General features: G+C 43.1%; 2 protein-coding genes across 2 annotated transcripts; one reads left to right on the forward strand and one right to left on the reverse strand.

Annotated features, from left to right (window-relative positions):
* Positions 1-1,920: 1,920 nt before the first annotated feature.
* On the reverse strand, positions 1,921-3,318 carry chst2b (carbohydrate (N-acetylglucosamine-6-O) sulfotransferase 2b; the record flags this gene model as incomplete). Its single annotated transcript, XM_083995209.1, has 1 exon — positions 1,921-3,318. The coding sequence occupies one exon, from the start codon at positions 3,316-3,318 to the stop codon at positions 1,921-1,923; it is 1,398 nt and encodes a 465-aa protein (XP_083851335.1).
* A 4,449-nt stretch (positions 3,319-7,767) lies between these two features.
* On the forward strand, positions 7,768-20,402 carry trpc1 (transient receptor potential cation channel, subfamily C, member 1; the record flags this gene model as incomplete). Its single annotated transcript, XM_083995407.1, has 11 exons — positions 7,768-7,800; positions 9,108-9,310; positions 10,149-10,280; positions 10,503-10,698; positions 11,401-11,737; positions 13,785-13,924; positions 14,361-14,507; positions 18,860-19,044; positions 19,310-19,511; positions 19,853-20,047; positions 20,175-20,402. The coding sequence occupies 11 exons, from the start codon at positions 7,768-7,770 to the stop codon at positions 20,400-20,402; spliced, it is 1,998 nt and encodes a 665-aa protein (XP_083851533.1).
* Positions 20,403-20,859: the final 457 nt, after the last annotated feature.

Raw genomic sequence — 20,859 nt, forward strand, 5'->3', positions numbered from 1 at the left:
TCTAATTCACGACGCAGTTGTGCCAGTTTTTGACGTGATTTGCCGAGACGTGGAGCTGTAATATAGATCAACCCACACATTGTGACACCCGTTAGAGTATTCGTCTATCTGTGATGCTCAACATTTAAAATTTTTGACATTTGAAAACTAAACCCCAATGTCTCTTTTCACTCATGACAGTTACTTCTGATAAAACACAACCCTTCTTTCCAGTGTTTTCTTTGAGATCTCACTCATTCATGTACACCCACCTGCTACAGGAGCTACGGCTGTTCAGGAGGGAGAAACTACTCACTATGACATCTCACAACTTGTCTGAGTAACCTTACTGAGGAAAGACTTACTGTCTGTTAAGCTTTTTTTGAGCATAAACTAGGTGTTATTTGCCTCTATTTTTCTAAAGTGAGATAAACTCTGCAAAGTATCTGAACTGTTGTGATGGTTTCCATAGTGTTTCTTTACATTTTATTATTTCTTACCATATTTCCCTTTCAGCCCTTTCTCCAAGAGATGACTATGTACCCTGTGGAGTTTTTTTGACTTGCCACTTTCGTTGTCTCGCATGCAAACGGTGAGACATACATGTCTAACAATGGATTCTACTATTTCACAGGCCGTGGTAAACAGCCAGGCAGCACATCAGTGTATCATCAAAAGCTGTGGTGAAGGGGACTACTGGGAGATAATCATGCCTGCTGTGCCTTTGCAGTTAGTTGTTTGACCTCAAAGACACACACAGTGTATTTGGGTGAGTACCACTGAATGTAAACATAATGTTTGTTTGCCAGAAAACTCCACGGGGCACCTTGAAGTTCGAAAACCAAATAGCAAATTTATGAGATAATTCCAGCACAATGGTTCTCAAATGATACAGTGGTGCATAGACTTTGTAATTAAAACAGAAATCAGTGGCATAAAGCTCTGTGTTATTGCAATATCGATCAAATCCAGTGACTCACCTCATTTTAATTTCTTTTTTTTTTAAGGCCTTGTGCACCAGACTTTGAGAACCACTGCTGTTGCTGTTATGTATATTTTGTTCATGATTTTCACATGTATAGCGGGTGCAGGTTGTTCAACACAGATGCAGCGACTGTCTTGTTAAGTGTGAACTTTACTCAATGCAATATTCCCAGTCAGATCATGTATTTCTTTTTTCTTTTTATAAGAGCAAGCAATTGTAAACATTTGAAATGGTAGAACAGACTGCTTACACTGACACTGTGAGAGACAGCTCCAGAGCCATACCACCATCCACAGTGCATGATAGTATCCTACAAGGATTTGGTGACAAAAAATCAAAACATACCTGTTTTTTTTTTCTATTTAGAAATAGCACTAACGCTGTTCTGATGTAGCCTATTCATCACACCTCTACCTATGGCACGTCAACAAACCAATTTATTGATTGTCTCTGACTTCAAACCAGATCTTACAAATAAACATTAGCATTGATTTTTTTTTTAAACCAGTTGTTCTTTGTTATTTTTTTGTGTTTTTTGTTGTTTTTCTTTCATCCACTATTTTCACTTTTACAGACAGTATGGAGACTGGAAAAACATATTTTTTGTAAGATTTTGAACATTCAAAAATAACCCCAAAACATCCACTTTGAAGTGTCATCATAACAAGATACATGAATTATACAGTTGTTTTTTGTTTTTTTTCATGGTTGCAGCTTCACTATTCACTGTTTGTAGGCCTTGCATTGTCAAACACACCCAGTATTCCAGTATAAAAGAAGTGGTCCCTTCAAATACCACTTGAATCAACTGAGAGAAACATGATACATTCCAAATGTGGCCAGTGGAGCTCCTCGAACACTGATTCAAAGTAAAGCTTTAATTCCACAACAAGAGGAAACGGCACTCGATGCAAAATTAACATTAAATTAAAAGGTCTTTGGTGGTGCGGACGCGTTCACAGTTTGGAGTGTGTCAGTAGTGATTTGCTCAAGTCCTTAGCCTCCCCGGCTGTTCTGACTCGTTCATACCCTAGAACAGACATGGCATGGTGACAGTAGTCCTCTACTTGTTTGATCTGTTGGATGCTCAGCACTGTTCTCCATGCACTAGCAGCTTGTGTGGCATTCCTGGATGAGACTATGAATGGCTTAGAGGAGGAGCTGGAGCCACTGGTCATGTTCAGCGCAAACGACTCAATGTCCTGGTTGGTGGTCAGGTTGGCGAAGCGGTAGATGTTCCGCAAGGTCTTCACCGGGTTCTCCACCAAGTCCTCGTACCGCACGGCCATGTACTTCCCCTTCAGCCAGCTGGGCGGGTTTAAGGCAGTCCTCAACGTCCTGGAGGTGCGGTCACAGATCACCTCCATGGCTCCTATCGAGTGGTAGTCTGAGCCGTCCTTCTTGTTGGCCTTGTGACCGGGATCAACAAAAGGTATCCGGCGGAGTTTAGGGTCCCTGCTGCGCACCACCTGTAAATTCTCCCTTATCAGGCCGTGTCTGGATTTGATCCTGGAGTTGGCCACTGCCCGTGGGTCTCTTACCAGGTGTATCACCTTTAAGTCCAAGGACGGATCCTCCATGAGTGGGGCCAACACGTTAACGTCCAATATGCGTACCCCTTTAATGACTATGGTGCTATATTTGAGGCACTCCTCCTCCAACAGTCTAAGGCTTTGAGGGGGGCACTTTTTACACACCTTGTCATCTACCATCCCCACCACCTCTTTCCTGTAGGCTGAGCAGAGGGGATAGGAACACACTACTTTATTGAGGGTGGCCCCAAATAGTCCAAGGGAGGTGAAATTCTTGCCCCCGGGGCTGTTGTAAAGTTGGAAAACGGACAGATCGCAGCGGTACAAGGAGCTGAGCATGTCCCTGGCAGCCCCTTGTAAAGACACCGCATCACCCGGGTACAGTTTCTGCCAGATGTGCCACATCGGCTCATACAAGAAGAACACTTCAGGATTTTGGTTAAAAAGCTCCCCAAAGAAGGACGAGCCCGACCTCCAGGTGGTCAGAACATAGATAAGCTGTCTCTTTTTGGCCAGAGAGGGCCTGTAGAGGAAGCGAATGTCAGATCTGCTCTGGTAAGTGGTGCTCCTCATCTGATGATTACACTGCTGTGGCTCTTTAGTCCATTTATAATTAGCCAAGTTAAGCATAGTGAGGACCAGCAGTAAGAAATAGGCCATAAACAAGACAATCCTCTTCCTGCGGAGGACTTTCATCACGATACCAGGCTGTGCTATTATCTTGGTATGATTCCTGTAGGTTTTAAGCTTCCTCCCAAAGCCAGCATCCTTCTCCCAAGGCGCTGTCAACTTCAGGGGCTGATGATATTGTTTGCCTCTCATCTGTACCCACGGAGACTGGCTCTCACCACAGCACAAAGTTCCTTACATTGACAGTGTACCAACACAGTCTGCAGGATGTATACAGCATATATACCAAGGAGAAGAAGGGGAGAGGTTGATGTTGATCGCGATTGGACTGACAGCTGATTAGGTAATATATTCACCACCGATTCGACATCCACAACACGATATCCCCGTTTTCACTGCACTGCGCAGTGGTTTTCATAGGAACGACGGATGAGAGGTGCGTTTAAGTTGTCCACAGCGGCGCAGTGATTCTTGAGGGGTGGCCCGCGTTCAAAACAAAAACGAAGAAGCTTTCATCGTTGCAACAGACGCCCTGTTTGCCCATGCTCAGCGGAGGCATCCCTGCGCAGTTATCATCTGATGCATCCTTAGAGGGGGGAAAATGCAGCCCCCGGTGAGGCTCCGCGCTCCGCAGACAATGAAACCGTCACGACTCGGCGCGGCGGAGCTGGAGCTCTAAATCACTCCGCGTCTGCCATAAACGCAGCAGCAGCAGCAGCAGCAGCAGCAGCGAGCGGCACAGCTACCGTTTGGTTGATAGAGGATCTCGACCCCCCTCCTTCCTCTGTTCTTCCTGCTCCTCTGCTCGCTCAAGTAATACAAACGGGGACCGATTCAATCCGAATACAGAAAGAAAACACCCGCCCACCGAGGGGGTCCTCATTGGCCCGAGCTGGCGCGTCATCCGTCATTGCGCTGCGCCCATTGGACCCGCGGCGCGTCCGTCTCCGTGCAGCCTCGACTCTGGCTCCCACGGATCGCGGCGATGGTAGGCGATAGGAAATGATGCTGTTGTTGTTATGTTTCGGAGAGGTCTACCTCACTATCTGCAGCCCTGCAACCACGCTCCACCCTTATGTTTTTAGACACACAGCCTGACATCTAACCAGATGCAGGTGCATCAAGGGATTTTGTGATGGCTGTTTCTTAAAAACACCCCCTCACCCATCCCCGTTGTCTTTAACAATGCTCTTTGTTCCAACTCAGCTGTTTTCAACTTGTTTACTAAAAATAGTTACATCTTCACTTTCCTGTAATGCAACCTATAGGCTATGTTTTGCTGATAGTACATGGCTGCAGCAGAGAATCAATATTTCAAATTAAAAGAAGTTGTTCTTTCCCCCCCACCGCCTCAAGAGGGTAGCCCAGATCTATAGGTAAAACCAGCCCCATGTAGCCTAAAGGAAAACCCTGTTATTAATTAAAAGGCTAGCTAGGCTATAATAGTAGCTACATGCATTTTAGCTACAAAAAAAAAAGTCCTGTGAGCACCATGGGAACATTTATTGTGAAAAAGGATTCAAATGAATCATTAAAGAGAAGGTGTCACTTCAGATCTGTTGGAAAGGGCCTGATGCAGTGATGCCTTTTTGTATGGGATGTGCTGGAAACAGTCAGCAACAATGACTGGCACTCCCCTCAAGTGGAATCAGCGGAAATCTGACGTTTGACAGCTGTTCCCCAGGAACTGACAAGTCCTGGGAAGCTGTGGGGGCCATGTGTTTGAACAGAGGAAAGCACATGCTCTGCAGATTGAAGATCATCTTTCTCCTGAGTCTTGCCAGTTTGGGATTACAGCTCCACACAGCTGAACCGCAGTGGAAAGGAGGCTCTGCCCTTTGACCTCTGATGAGAAGATGAGAAAATCCCAGTCTTGTAACATCCACATTGAGATTTAGTGATTTCATGCTCATTTTAATGTCACTTTATTGTATTTTTTATTCTGTGTATCATGAACCATACATGTATTTCTATAATATCAATATAGCCATTTCAGTATAGCCAATTTAAAACAGTAAAGCCTTGTTGTTTTTCATCTGCACACCAAAAGCTGTGCGTGTCAGTGCTTTTGAAAAGACCTCACACTATATAGCCTATGTTGGATTATTGGACTGTACAGTGAATAATTACTCTTCACGCTCTGTAAGCTGTGTTGTGGTTGCTGGTCTTTCTATCCCATAGAAGTCTATTTTGTAGTAGTCATCCAATGCAGATATTTGCAGTACAAAAGCTTTGTGCATGCTGCCCCCTGCTGGATGCAACAGTCCCAGTCAAGACAAAGACACTGGCTCTTCCACCCTTTTTGTTTTATGTAAACTCGTGACAATAACACAAAGCATTTATATACACAGGTTATATGTGGCTTGTCTATTTATCATTAATAAAGTGAATTTAGTCCTAAATGAAAGGAAATAAAACGGTAATTTCTTGGTAGTGGGATGTAATAAAAAACAAAGCATTTATATTGAATAGACACTTCTTGTCTTTTCCCAAGCTTATGGAAATTACTGGCAATATTTCAAGTCAAGGGATCTGTTTTAATCTTCCATCTGTTAAAGATGTTCATTATTAAAGAGCGAGATTTGAGGGCCGCATTTTAGACAGAGCTGGTGTAGAATTGTTTACATCTCCTTTCCAAAACTTTTTTTTTTTTTTTTTTTTTTTTGCAGTTTGGTATCATTTACAGAATCTGTCAACCTACAACTATGGCATTTCTACAGGCTATCAACCACAAAAAAGAAAGAAAAAATAAAAATTCAGCCTGTATGTATTCTCCATTCATAGCGTTTTTTTTAAATTGTATTTCCTCATAATCTGTTTCATTAACTGACGGCTGTTCTGGGATGCTGCATTGTTAGATAATGAAGTGCAGCTACAGGCTGCTTTTCTTCAGGTATAATTGTGTGGAATTGGAGTGAGTGGCTTGGGAAAAGCTTCTTCTTCTTTAAAAAAAAAAAAAATGCCCATAAAAGTTAACAGCTCATCTAGGAGCCACTATTTTGAGCTTTCCTCTGAATTATGAGAGCAAACCTCTAAAGTCTTGTGTGGGAGCTTTTTCAGAAAAGTCGTGAATCGTACGAGGACACATCATTACCAGTGAGAACAGGGTGAGTAATTAATTCAAATATTAACCTATACAGAGCATGGTAATTAATTACTTTATCACAGTACAGAAAAGTACTTGTCCTTTAGTAGAAGACTTGTAATTCTCTGCGTCTTGGATGTTTATAGATTTTAAGGATTTATCTGTTCTTTATGCTATTTTAAAACATTTTAGACTACCGTATTTTGTCACATTGACCACTTCTGTAAGCATATCTATTTTAAATTTGTCAGTTGCATGAACCACATTGATTCCACTAAAAAGGTTTGACACATGACAGGAAAAACACAGATCTGAATAACATAAGTCAAAAAGCCTGCTGTAGTAAAGGTCTAATACATACAGCTGATCATCTTACTTTTTGCCTTTCAATTATGATTATATTGCTTTTCTCTTATTTGTGCATTATGCAGTGTTAAGGCTTGACACCCTTTACCATATTAACATTTTATTTTTGTTCATTTTTAACAGTCACACACAGCTGGCGCTTGCTTTCCTTCCTTCCTCATTTTCTCTATCTTTCTCTTTCATGGTTTACATGAACTGGCCTGTGAGAAGTGTTACATACTGACTGAGGATGACTGATATGCCCTCATTTGAATATCATAGCCAGGGGGACAGCTTGGTGTAGCTGCCATATGTGTTCCCTTGCAGCCTGCCACATTCAGACTCAGCCATCTCTCTCCCCTCTCATATGAGATGAATTTCACCCATCAGGAAAATAGCCTGTCCAGTGATATGGACACACAAATCCTCCTTTTCTCTTTTTTCCCTCCTGTGATATGGTCTTACACATGCAGACCATATACAGTCTGTAAATCGCACTTTTTCAGTAGGAGGATTGCTAGACTGTAAATATATATAGCTATATATACACACAGAGACTGTCTGCTATAGCCTACAGAGCTGCTCTTGACTGAATAACCCTGTTATATAATCATGAAGCAGCGCGGTTTTGCGCCTTTTGCGCCTGCGAAATGAACGAGCAGGTGGAGGAGGATGGGCGCATGCGCAGTAGAAGCCCCGTCGGCAGCATCAGGACCAGAAAAGCTCCTCAGGATCCTGCGATGCGAGAAGATGGTGCATGTAAACACACAGGGGGGAAATGACCGCGTCGCCTGGTCATCCCGCAATCACTGTGTATTTCTGCTGAATCCGAGTCTCTGAATTCTCCCTAGAGCCGCAGGAGGAGGCTGGAGGAGGTGTTTTGTTCTCCACGGAGGAAGCAGAGGCAGCGGCGGAGATGCGACGGCAATAACAACATTTTTGATGACATTGGTTTTGGTCTCATGACGACGCTTTAAGCCCCTCTGCTGCGCTGCGACGGACTCGCTGGAAAAGATTCCTCTCATGTCATCCCATCTGACGGGGCTTTCTACTGTAATGGTCGCCGGTTTCTAGTGGGATGCACATCAGTGTTTGGCCGTACTCGCTCTCCGTCGTAATGGCAGCTCTGTACCAGGGCACCGACGCTTCCTCTCCGGATAAATTTCTGGCCTTGAAAGACGTGAGAGAGGTGAAGGAGGAAACGACGCTGGATGAGAAGCTTTTCCTGCTGGCATGCGAGAAAGGTTTGTCATTGATATCTTTTATTGAACCCATTCCAATGTTTATACGCTCAGTGTGATGCCTTTAAGAGCACTGAAAAGGATCCTGTCATTTTCTTCTTTAGAATTTAAAAAAAAAACTGCATTGTTATATCTGATATCAGCAGGCCTATATATGCACTTTTGATAGCCTTCACTATGACTAACAGCTTGGCAGAGCTCCAGTGGGGTCACTGCAGCGAGCAAACTATCAAGATCTCTCCAGTGAATACCTTTCACAGCTGCCTACATGTTGGCTGCTGTAGAAATTTGCCCATGGACATTAAGATATAGGCTATATTTAGATGAATGTCTGCTCTTGTTGAAGTTTTTCCTCCCAGGGTCTGCTGACTTTTCACAAAGTTTCTAACTCAAACAGACTGAAGTGAAACTACACAAGAAGGAGACGGTACAAGAGTAAAACAGCAAGGAGGCATGGGCATTCTCAACTCATCAGATGGGAGGGGGAATGTTTCATTGATAAGTTAAGAACATTGCACAGGCCGGTGCTGTTGTAAGGTGTGCAGGCCAGTAACTGCCAGTGTGACCATATAAAGTCTTTCTAAACATGGCTCTGCAACAGAAATTGTCCTTTGAGGGAGATGTTATTGTTATACCCCACCGAGGTTAAGAGGACTGCTGGAGCTGAGCCTGCTCTGCGAGTGTTTGCCTCGCGGCCGAAGCTGTGTGTGTGTGTGTCTTCTTGGCGTCCCCCACAGATGATACCGCACCAGCTTTTATACATCTGACATAGTGAGGATTTGGTAAAGTGGATTCCATGGCATGACGAACCGCTTTGTTCTTTGGCGTGCTCCTCAGGCGACTACTACATGGTGAAGAAGCTCCTCGAGGAGAACCGACACGGCGAGCTCAACATCAACTGCGTGGACGTGCTGGGCCGAGACGCCGTGACCATCACCATCGAGAACGAGAACCTGGACATCCTGCAGCTTCTTCTGGAGCATGGTTGCCAGGTAGTAAAAAAAACCACACACACGCACAACATAATATGTGCACAACAAGTGTCTTTTTCAGTGTTTTTATGGTGCAAGTTTCCTGCTTACATCTGATAGCTTGTCAAATGATTGTTTCTATAGGCAACAGATGCCTTACTGGTTGCCATAGATTCAGAGGTGGTGGGAGCTGTGGACATCCTCCTCAACCACAGGCCCAGACGATCTTCAAAGCCCTCCATCGCTGTTAGTCTCCTCACATTAGAACAATCTAGTAAAAATATATGTTTTTTAAAACTTCTGCACAGTGTTTTACATTTTTATCTTTTTTTTTTTAAGAAACTGATGCAGCGAATCCAGAACCCAGAGTACTCCACCACCATGGACGTGGCTCCGGTCATCCTGGCAGCCCACAGGAACAACTATGAGATCCTGACTATGCTGCTGAAACAGGACATCTCACTTCCCCGGCCCCACGCCGTGGGCTGCGAGTGCACGCTCTGCAACGCTAAAAACAAGAAGGATAGCTTACGCCACTCCAGGTACAGGCCTCCTCTGTCATCTAGAATTGAGAAAGCGTTACAGCAGGAATGGCGTTGACTTTTCCCAGATGGCTGCATTAAGCTCCCATTGATCTAAACCAGAGGACCAGAGTTGCTGTGAATTATTGTTCCTTGGAGCGGTCAACATCACTTTTGTCCTGCAGATGATGCCTGCGTTATTTTTATGTGACGCCTCTTTGGGTCCGTGTTCTGGTATGTTGCAGTTAAAAAACAGCCATGAATCACTTTGGTCTGTCAAGTGAAGTGTTCACGCAAGCTTCTTGTGAAACATTGCGGCACCTTGTTTTGATGATAGCATCAGCTTGAAAATGTCATTTTTTTAAGCATCTGGAAAGAAACAAGTTAGTAAGTGAGTTATGTCTTGACTCTTGGGAAATGCTGTTACCCTGTTTTTGTGTTTATACTGTAGCACTCTTGACAGGATTCCTCCAGGATTCCAAAGCTCAACATTTAGAGAGCCAGTTGTGATGTATTCGCTTTTATACATAAGTGACCGTTTTAAACTGAAACATGAAATCACTTAAGATACTTATTTGAGGAAAAGCAGCAAAAAAGGGTTTGGACTTGCAGATGAGATTTTGCTCATCTCCTCTGTTAGACATGTTTATTCTTTCAGCAGGGCAGTGTATCCTCCCACACAGTACACCAAATGAATCAGTCTGCAGTTTGGCTGGCAAACAGCAGAGGGGTCAAAGCAGGTACAAATGAAACAGCAAGAGAACTGAATGTTTCTTCATCTTCCCTTTTCTTTATCTCTACACCTCTATCTCGTCCATCCTTTCATCTTTTCCTTGCTGTGCTGATCTTCGTGGCTCAGATTCCGCCTGGACATCTACCGCTGCCTGGCCAGCCCCTCTCTGATCATGCTGACCGAGGAAGATCCCATACTCAGGGCCTTCGAGCTGAGCGCGGACCTCAGGGAGCTCAGTCTGGTGGAGGTGGAGTTCAGGTACGATCGCTATCAGCTGCTGCACGTCCGCCCGTTCATGTCACAGCAAGTTTATCTAACATCCTCCTCAGCCTCAGACATACATAAAGGAACCGGCTCAAATACATACTGTATATACATCCACATTCATAGCCACATTGTACCTCTTGCTTTGAAGTCTGGAACAGATAAGAATCACAATCTCTCATGTTGTCTACTGGTATCTGATTTCTGTTACTCCAGGAATGACTATGAAGAACTGGCGAAGCAGTGTAAGATGTTCGCCAAGGACCTGCTGGCTCAGGCTCGAAACTCTCGAGAGCTCGAAGTAATTCTCAATCACACGTCCAGCGAAGACCATGTGGACAAGAGAGGCTTACTGGAGGAGCGCATGAACCTCAGCCGACTGAAACTGGCCATCAAGTACAACCAAAAAGAGGTTGGACAGGCAAAGTCTGCAGCTGTCACATTACACAGTATCAAGCCAGCCTGCAACAATCTGCCCCATACTTTGATGATGTTATAGCTATTTGTTGTTAATGTTCTCATATTTAGTGTCTTTACATTGGACTAAATATCTGCTCCAGTACAGTGGTGCCTGTCTTTGGGAAATATGACTTTGGCAGGATTAAGTACTTCCCCCAGGCAATGGCATTTAAAGACAAACTAAAGCTTGAAGTTTGAGGCTGTGGGGCAATTTACAGCTGGGTTGGCTCAGAGTAAATGGTTTGACTCATGCATCACAGTGCAGATTATAACATACTCTTGGTAAAATAACACAGATTGAGTTCTTCTTAATGTTGCACATTAGAGAACCACTCACTTATTTCTTGGACAGTAGCATGCATGGTTGGATTCATATTGCAGAGAGAAGAAAGTTGAGTTGAGTCATTTAAAGCCAACAATCAATAGTAAATCTTAGTAATATTAATCAAACTAATAGACTTGTTTTTTACCCTAACAGATGTGAGTATATTGAACTTTTCAACTCTGAAGTGTATTTTCCAAAACATCTGACTATCCCTGCAACTGATTTGACTTGAAAATGAACAGAACTCTAAAATTTAACCTCTAATTTGTATCGCTATCGCCTTCCCCTGTTGATATATTCATTTCATTGTACCTTTTGGCCCCTCTGCAGTTCGTGGCGCAGTCCAACTGTCAGCAGTTCCTCAACACGGTCTGGTTCGGAGAGACGGCCAGCTACCGGCGCAAGCACACCTGTCTAAAGATCGCCACAGTGCTGAGCGTAGCCATGCTCTGGCCGCTGCTTTCTGTCTGCTACCTTCTGGTGCCGCGCTCCCGCGTGGGCCAGATCATCCACACGCCCTTCGTCAAGTTCATCATCCACAGCGCCTCCTACTTCACGTTCCTGCTGCTGCTGAACCTCTACTCTCTGGTCTATAACGAGGGCAAGAAAAACTACATGGGTCCTCCGCTGGAGATGATCGATTACCTGCTCATCGTCTGGATCATAGGTCAGTAAACCACACAGTCCTGTGTGTGTTTACCAATGTGCAGTGTGTCAAATCTTGTATGCAGTCATAATATTGTATTTTTCAGATCGGGTTTCTTATTGAGTAATTATTTGTCTCCTAATAGACACAGTGGAATTGACAACGGAATGAGAATTCAACCACAAAAATGAGAATTTAATTCAATTCGGTTAGATAGTGGAGTGAAAATGAGAGATTCCTGGTATGGTCTGGCTAAAATCCAGTATCCTGTATCCATAATCCCATCAGGCAGAACATGACAAACAGCTGTTTCTATAGTAGAGGACAGACAGCCTGGCCTGACTGGATTAAATCTGTCAGTTCTGCTACTAATTGAGCTCTATAGAAAGGAGCTGTGGCTTCTTCTTTCTCCCCTGTGGCCCAGATGAATGCTGCTACCTCCGGACTCAAAACACGCATACGTGCGAACATGCATTTGCACAAAGAACAAACATGGGCACCGGCTATCTTGTCAGATGAGGCTGGATAGTGACAGTCAGAAATTGACTGTGTTTCTCTGGGGGAAAGACCTCTCTACCTTCCCCCTCTGCCAAGAAACCATTAGCATGATCATTCAATCGCTTTAATGGCTCGGCCTCGGCAGGGATATTTGTCTCATGGCTGCAGCATCCTGCCCCTCTCTAGCAGACACAAAGCAACCTAACAGCAGTAACACTGGACTAGATTTCAGCGCTTCCATTGTCAGTTTGATAAATCACCCCCAACAACCCCACCTCACGGATTATAAAAGGATGCAGCAGCAACTGATTTCTATTTTTCAGTGTTATTGAGGCGGTTGTGGTGCAAATTATTCTGTTTATTGCAGGAGGAAGATCAGTAGTTGAGTCATTAGAGAGAAGTGTAATGGATTTTTTCCATGGGCTGTGATAACCCACCAAAGGCCTAAAGATTCCTAAGTACGGCAAAAGAGCAACATCAAAGATAAATTCTTACAAGTTCAGCAGTTTTTTCTTTTCTCCGAGGTTGTCTCATTGCAGCTTCACTGCACTGCAAGATGCGATGTTACTGTAGTGATGCAGGCAGGTTGTAGACTCGACTGCTCCCTGCAGCATCAACACAACATCCGACATGAGTGAAATAACAGGGTTGAGATTCCTAATGACTACCAGTGCTTGTGCAAATGTTATCAGGATGTGAACTGGAGCTATTACAATCCCTGCATGTGCTGGGTGTCTACTGACAGCACTCACAAGTCAAACAGCAGCTTTTTATTCAATCTACTTTGCATTGTTCTCTCTTTCTCCCACAATACCCCCCCTGCTCTCATCTTTCTCCTTTTCCCTCCATCCTACTATTCCCGTGAGCCAGATGTCTCGTATTAATGTGGCAATCAGATGCTTTGAGAAACTACGAGTGTGTCTATGTGCTGGTACATACAGTACATGTGTGTGTATGTGAGTGTCATAATGTGCCTCAGTGCATCCTTCTCCCTGTCTGTGAGTGAACACACTTTGATTGTTGCATTAGATCTCAAATTCAGTCTTTCCGTAGTAGATCCAACTAACCAGACAAAATGAATGGAAATTATTCACAGGCAGCAACAATTCATGTGTGAAACAATACCTAAAGGGATTTTTGAACCTAAGCTTGTTTGTCACTCCTCTGCTTACTTTCTGTTGTAACCATAGACACCAATAACACATCAGTCAGGTTCAAACCTGGACTGAAATCTTTTATGAAGTCAAAGATAGCGAATATGTCACTAATGTCTTAATTTTATTATCCCCGCATTTAGAAGTGATGAAATTCCATTAGGATACAAACACATACAGACACCCAACTTTATTAAATTCCACAAATTTCCCTAAATCCCACAGATGACACGTTTTCAGCACATTTACCTCCTATGGCTGCGTCTCATACATTCCTGTTTCCTCAGGGGTGCCTCTGTGAGATGAATTATGGCCGAATCTGGAGGCAGTTGTCTGTTAGATAGCCTTTAGTGGTGTCTGTGTGTGTGTGTGTATATGTGTGTTTATGGTGACGGCAAATTCCTGCTATCCCGTAGGGATGGTGTGGTCGGACGTGAAGCGTCTGTGGTACGAGGGACTGGAAGACTTTCTGGAGGAGTCACGGAACCAGCTGAGCTTTGTGATGAATTCCCTTTACCTCGCCACCTTTGCCCTGAAGATAGTCGCTCATAGCAAGGTACACACACACACACACACACACACACACACACACACACACACACACACACACACACACACACACACACGTTCCACACTTTTAGATGTAGGAGCTAGATACTGCAGGTCATCATTTTCCCCCCGTGCCTGCTTGAGAAGTTGAGTCCTGACACAAACATGCAGTAATACCATTAAAAGTGTTTAATTAATGTTATAACCAACAGAATCAACACTGTTGAAAATGTGCAGACCTATTAAATATGGAGCTGCAATCTGTTGCCGATTAGCCGTCTGGCAAAATAAAATCCATTTTCCAGCACCTAAAGCTCATTACTCAACACATTAGATCTCCTTTGTTTAATCCAAACAAAAACCTCAGTGTGAAAACAAGACAAGCTCTTCCTGTGACCGCTGTCAAGTGCACATGTTTCTGACCCTGTTTTCTCATTGTGCAGTTCAAGAATGTGGAGACGGAGAGGAAGAACTGGGATGCCTTCCATCCCATCCTAGTGGCTGAGGGCCTGTTCGCCTTTGCCAACGTTCTCAGTTACCTGCGACTCTTCTTTATGTACACCACCAGCTCCATACTGGGACCTCTGCAGGTAGGACAGCAGCAGGGATACACTCAACAACTCAAGTAGCTTTTTGCAATTTTGCAGCTCACTGTTAAAAGCACAACAGGTTTGATTCCTTGTGAAGCCAGACATGCAGAGAAATATATTTCATTGCAATCCCTGTAGGGGTTTAAATCATGTATCTGTAAAATGCTTTGGATGAGAAAAAAAAGAGCAAATCCTTATGTAATGATTATAAAACTGCTTCCCTTTCGATCCATCTCTCTCAACTTCGCCATGCACACACATACACCACCCACTGTCTTTCTCCGTCTCTGAAGTGTGAACATTAGATGAGATGAAGATGAGCCCACACTAAACATCACACCCAGCAATATCATAACCAGCGACATAAGTATGAAGCATAAGTATAGCAGTCTGAGGCAGTAGATTAATGATCTGCTATATATAACAGCAAATCTGATCTGTTGCCAACTCCATATCAAATGTGGCTGTGTGGCAATAAAGACAGGAAGAGGAAGCACCATCACGCGCTGTGCGGTCAGTTAAAGATGAAAACATTTAAATTCAGTCGCTGAAGGGTATTGCTTTTTTCAGTTCCTTTGCAAGTTGGGAAATACAGGTTTTCGGGCTGATCATTTATGAGTTTTGACATTTTAAATAAAAAACAGATAAACTATAATCATATCATTATTTTTTCATAAACAGATCTGTACCCTGGAAAATCTGTTTTGGATTGTCTTGATTCTTCACTTATTTGTTTGCAAAATGTTAAGGAAAAACAGGAGATTTTTTGTAATTCACTTTCTGATCTGCTTAAATGCCTCTTACATGGTACAAAATAATTTCAATTTCCAAAAACAAACACTTAATCATGCAAAAATGGGCATTTCTTTGACTTTGTGATTCTTAGTGACCTTGTGCCCACACTGTTTTTCACATCCTCATTCATAAACCAACATGTGTCTGCTGCCAACTTTTTTAATGTTTTCATAAGCAACTGTAAGACTCTGGCATTTCTTCAGCCTGGCTGTTATCACTTAATTAAGTCGCATTTTCTTTTTAATGAAAGACCAATATTTACCACCTACCTGTGCAAATAGTGTGGAAACGTGCCAGAGAAAGCTTAATGCTTCACATGTTTCAAAAAGTGATTCACTTCGCAAAGTTTGTGTTTATAGTTTCTTGTTATGTCACTGTTTTTCCAGCTTGCCAGTAAAGCCAAAAATCTGGTTTGCATATTTTCTTCTCAGGCTCCTCAATAATTTCAGTGCCATAGGTGTCCCTTTTTATCACATCACGATATTATACATCACCCGGCCAGCTGGCAGAGACAGTTTGTAAAGTCAGCCAATGTCTGACTTTGTACTGGCAGCCTTCAGGATTTCATTTTTCCCTCCTGTGTGACTTTATTACATAGAGCAGCATTCAGGTATGCAGCGAGTTTGTCTATTTGCAGCGTAACCTTCCTGCGATTAAGTCCAGGACGTGTTTGTGGTTGACTTATAAAACACTATGGGTGCCCTGTAGATTGTTAATGAGGACCTTTCAGCTATAATCTCCTCCATCTTTCTGCATCTCTCCCACCTCTTTCACTCACTCACTCACTTACTCTGTGACATCACTGTCTGGCTTGGCAACATGGAAAAATTATTAGCTTTTGGAAATAGATGTGGCTCTGTGTTTGTGGCTGTGCTGACACTCACATGGCAGACACACCTCTATCCTAATGTGCACGTGCCCACACATGCACAAACACACACACGCACACGGTAACACACACAGACAGTGAGTCAGTACTATGTGGGTTTCACTAATGCATATTTCTCTGATTCCATCCTTCCTGAAGAGGCCAGCTCACATTTCTGCTGGTTAGTGCCCCCTGCTGAGGTTGGAAAGAGTGACTGAGAGTGTGAGTGTGTGTATCTGTTATCACCGGTGTGCATGGACACAGTGAGCTCACTCATGGCCCAGACTTAACCTCACAGTATTAGGCAGCGATTATTTACCATAAGCAGCATGTATGAGCATGAGAAAAAAAGGGCCTAGTTCCCAGCTACATACTGACTCAGAGTAGTGTATTCACACTGTGAATCCGACTAAAATAAGTATTCTGAATTTAAAATATTGTCTCAGTGGATACGCGAAAAGTGAATGTCAGAGACTCTCACAGCTGGAAGAAATTTTAAACAAATGGGGAACAGTGTTGAGACGAGTCCAGGAACAAAAAATATAAAAAGAAAGTCTTTGGATAAACAATTTGCTTTTCACTTTGCTAAACTGAATTACGAGTCAAGTCATTGGATTTAGAATGTGCCTTTAAAAACAACAGATTCGGTATTTTACAGGGAAACTGCAGCAAAATGCATTTCAATAATGAAAATGAAAATAAATAGGAACGTTGAAAGAGTTCCTTGACATCCATCAGCACATTCTTTCTATTTCCATTAGAATAAAACGCTGAGGTAAATTATTTCTCTTATGAACAGAAAAAACAGTATTATTCCGGCAAATGAATATGTAGTGAGCTTTATGGACTTATTTAGTAGTGTTTGTTTGTGCGTAGGTAGATACAGTACATCTGCAGTACAGCTTGTGTTTCTCCAGTCAAGGTTAAGAGCTACTGACCTGCTACATTCCTGCTGTGTTTGTACAGTTACTAAGTTAGCCTACCTGTCAGGCCGGGCAAGCAGGGAACACCCTCAGCTCCTAAATCAGATGTACACAAAGTGGCAGTGGAATACACAGTGGGGTTTTAGACATGACAAGAGAATGAATCATCCTAATAGACCAGCAAATACTCCAGTCGCCATTCACCTTGAGGTGCAGCAAGGTGGTCATCCCTCACACAGGACACCATGTGTGTTTGTGTTTTGCAATGGGCAGCATATTCTGACCTTGTTTGAGCATCTCTAGCTCCTAGTAAACAGATAAGCCACTCAGGTCTATAAATAGTGGCTTGCCAATGGTCTGAGAAGACCCTCTCTGTCCCCGAGCTCTCCCTCTGGCTTCCTCCGTGTTTGTCTGTCGTCCCTCAGGTGGGGTGAGAGTGCTGCAGCTGCCAGAATCTGTTGCTTTTTCCTCCTCCTCGGGGAATCACTGTTAAACAAGAACATGGGGGAAAAAATAGCTACAAGTGGTGGTCATGAAGTTTGCTTACGCAAGATATGTGTTGAAGGAGTACCAAAATAATCACACTAAAACAGAAATATACTGTTCCTGTAAGGGGAAAAAACAATGGTGTGGCAGAAACCTTTGTTGTAATTAATTCTGTTGAAATTAACTAAAACTATATTAAAATTGAAATATGGTTTATTCTAAATATCCTAGAGATAAGAAAGAAAAAACCCTGTAAGATAATCTGATACACTATTAGCATTGAAACATGAAGGTTATTCTCGGTGCAATATCAAAAGGAGAAAAGACAATTATATGACCAACTATTTATGTTGTCCAAAACTGTCTTTTAAAATTAAGTCTGAGACAAACCTGAGCTGAAATAAAAATATCTACCCTGTTATTTAATCACAGCTAAACTACGCTGTCGTTTCCTTGGTCCTAGCTGTCTGAAAGGTTGACCTAGCTCGCAGAAACTGTGCTAACAGCTTAGAACTGCTGTTGGAGTTTGTTTTATTCTACTGAACAAGACATTATATAAATAATCAAATGTCTAATGTCAGTTAGTTTCCTCTTCAAGGTTACCTTAAAGCAGATGATAACTGGCTGCGAAGTGAACAGACCTTTTTCACCATGGATATTTTGATTCACCGTGGCAGAAAAAGTGCAGATGTAACTAATAACATTAATCACATTGGCTGCATTCCATTAAGGTGTTTCCTGCTGTTACACAAAAGTGACAGCTGGGATAGAATATTTCCACCACTTAATGCTATTAGTTTTTATCGAGTCTTTCCTGCTAAATGTCAAAATGCCAGCTGGGATACATGTTTCTTTGCCTAAGGCTAATTCTCAAAAGTTTGCAAAAGTTCTACGCAAAAGCGACTCGATGAGAGTAACAAGGAAATCTAGTTCATATAATCCAGTTTCATCAACCCTGCAGACCACATTACCCAGACATCCAAATGCATAACTCAAAGGAGAATTTGATTTGAATCCTAAAATTACAGAGGCAAACATACAGCTCTGTCTTCGCTATATTAACTTCAGAAATCAATTAAACCTTTGCGCAGATAGGAAACCCTTCCAGCTCTGACCTGTCCTCAGCTACCCCCTGTGATGGTTAATGAGGACTGCTGGAAAAGCTGGCAGAAAACCGACTGTGAAAAACAGAAAAAAAAAAAGAAACTCGTGTCTGCCTTATTAGATCAGATCGGATCAAGCAGCACATGTTTAACAGACAAATATTAATCTCCCACCAGATCTCCATGGGTCAGATGCTTCAGGAGTTTGGAAAGTTTTTGGGCTTCTTCCTGCTGGTGTTATTCTCCTTCACTATTGGACTCACCCAGCTTTATGGAAAAGACCGTAAAGACCCAGACAAGAATCCACCCAAGGACTGCGAGGGCATCTTCTGCCAGCAACAGAGCAATGATGCATTCCACACGTATGGGCCAACCAAAGTCTGTCATTTTAGACAGCGATGACGACCGTGATGAATGTTCATTATACTTGTTGAGAGGTGTTAGAGGTTATATATATGTGGCTTTGTAAACACAGCTGCTGCCGTAATGACTGGTTCTCTATTGCACGATTTAGATGTCATCAGAATATAATGCTATTTTAGGGTTAAACTATGCAATGCATCTGGCAGACATGTTTCCCAAATGCCCACTAAAATGCTAAAATGAACTGCTTCTTCCATTTCACAGGTTTATGGGGACGTGCTACGCTCTGTTTTGGTACATATTCTCCCTGGCACATGTTGCACTCTTCGTCACCCGCATCACCTACACAGAGGAGCTGCGCTCTTTCGTGGGTGCCATGATCATAGGCACCTACAACATCGTCGTGGTTATTGTCCTGACCAAGCTGCTGGTGGCGATGCTCCATAAAAGCTTCAGACAAATTGCTGTAAGTGTAAACAACCTTTGGCTGAGAAGTTTCCTCAACACTTTTTATGGATCCTGGGGTGATTCAGTTTTTACTCTCACTCATCCTGAAATGTGGAAATGTGTGTTCAATTGGTTTTTCTTCAGAACCCAGCTGCACTTTTTATGTTTCCCCTCAACCTGATTTTCATTGTACTTTATAAAACAACTCATTGTGGAAGAAAAAGTCTGTCCCCTCAAATATTTCCACAAAAACAATCAGTATCTTCAGGGGTTCCTTGAAGAACAGTGTGTGAAAGTTAATTGTCACATTGTGTGTTCTTCTTCCTCTTGATGTTCTTCTTGGCTTTTGGATCTCTGTAGAATCACGAGGATAAGGAGTGGAAGTTTGCCCGGGCCAAACTGTGGCTTAGCTACTTTGACGACAAGTGTACCCTACCGCCACCTTTCAACATCCTGCCCTCTCCAAAGACTGTGTGCTACTTGCTGACCGGCATGAGCAAGTGGATCTGTTCGCACACCTCGAAGGGGAAGGTGAAGAGACAGAACAGCCTGAAGGTAAGAGAAATAGTTCTTTAAAAGCTAAACTGGGGAAAGAAAGTGGCCACCAGAGAGTTTAAATCTGATTCTTTACCCCAGTGGTTTGTCCTACATCGTAAGTTTGAATCCTCTCTTTTCCATCCAGGAGTGGAAGAACCTGAAGCAGAAGCGTGATGAGAACTACCAGAAGATCATGTGCTGTCTGGTCCACCGTTACTTGACCTCTACGCGACAAAAGATGCAAAGCACAGACCAGGCCACGGTGGAAAATCTCAACGACCTACGCCAAGACCTCTCCAAGTTTCGCAACGAGATGAGGGACCTGCTCGGCTTCCGGACGTCCAAATACGCCATGTTTTACCCAAGGAGCTAAACAAAGACCAGATATATCTATCTCTCCCCCCTTGTTCCTCCCTCTCCTATTGACAAAACCTCTGCTTCTCGTCTATCTGGGATGCTGTGTGACCCGAGCATGTGCAACAAAAACTTTGCTCTTTGAAACAGAGGCAACTTTTAAACCTGGAACTTAACTAGAAAACTATATATTCTCCACCAAAGCCCCCAGACTCAGGCCCCCTCTGTGTATTATTCAGCTATTCAAGCTTTTTTTGTAAATAAGGAAAGCCATTGTTTTAAACAGACAGACAAATAAAGACTTATGGAAAAATTGGACCTGCTGGGGCTTTAATGGCTGAAACATTTTGCTGAATGTAAATGCTGCTTTTGAGATTTGTACTAGCTGCTGTTTTGTCTGAAAATTGTTCCCTAGCCACTCAGGTGTGAATGCCAGAATACAGTCTGGCTGCTCAGCCAACTGCCCAGCAGGTCAG

The sequence above is a fragment of the Trachurus trachurus genome (assembly GCF_905171665.1).
Source record: "Trachurus trachurus genome assembly, chromosome: 20".
In the NCBI taxonomy this organism is placed as follows: Eukaryota; Metazoa; Chordata; class Actinopteri; order Carangiformes; family Carangidae; genus Trachurus; species Trachurus trachurus.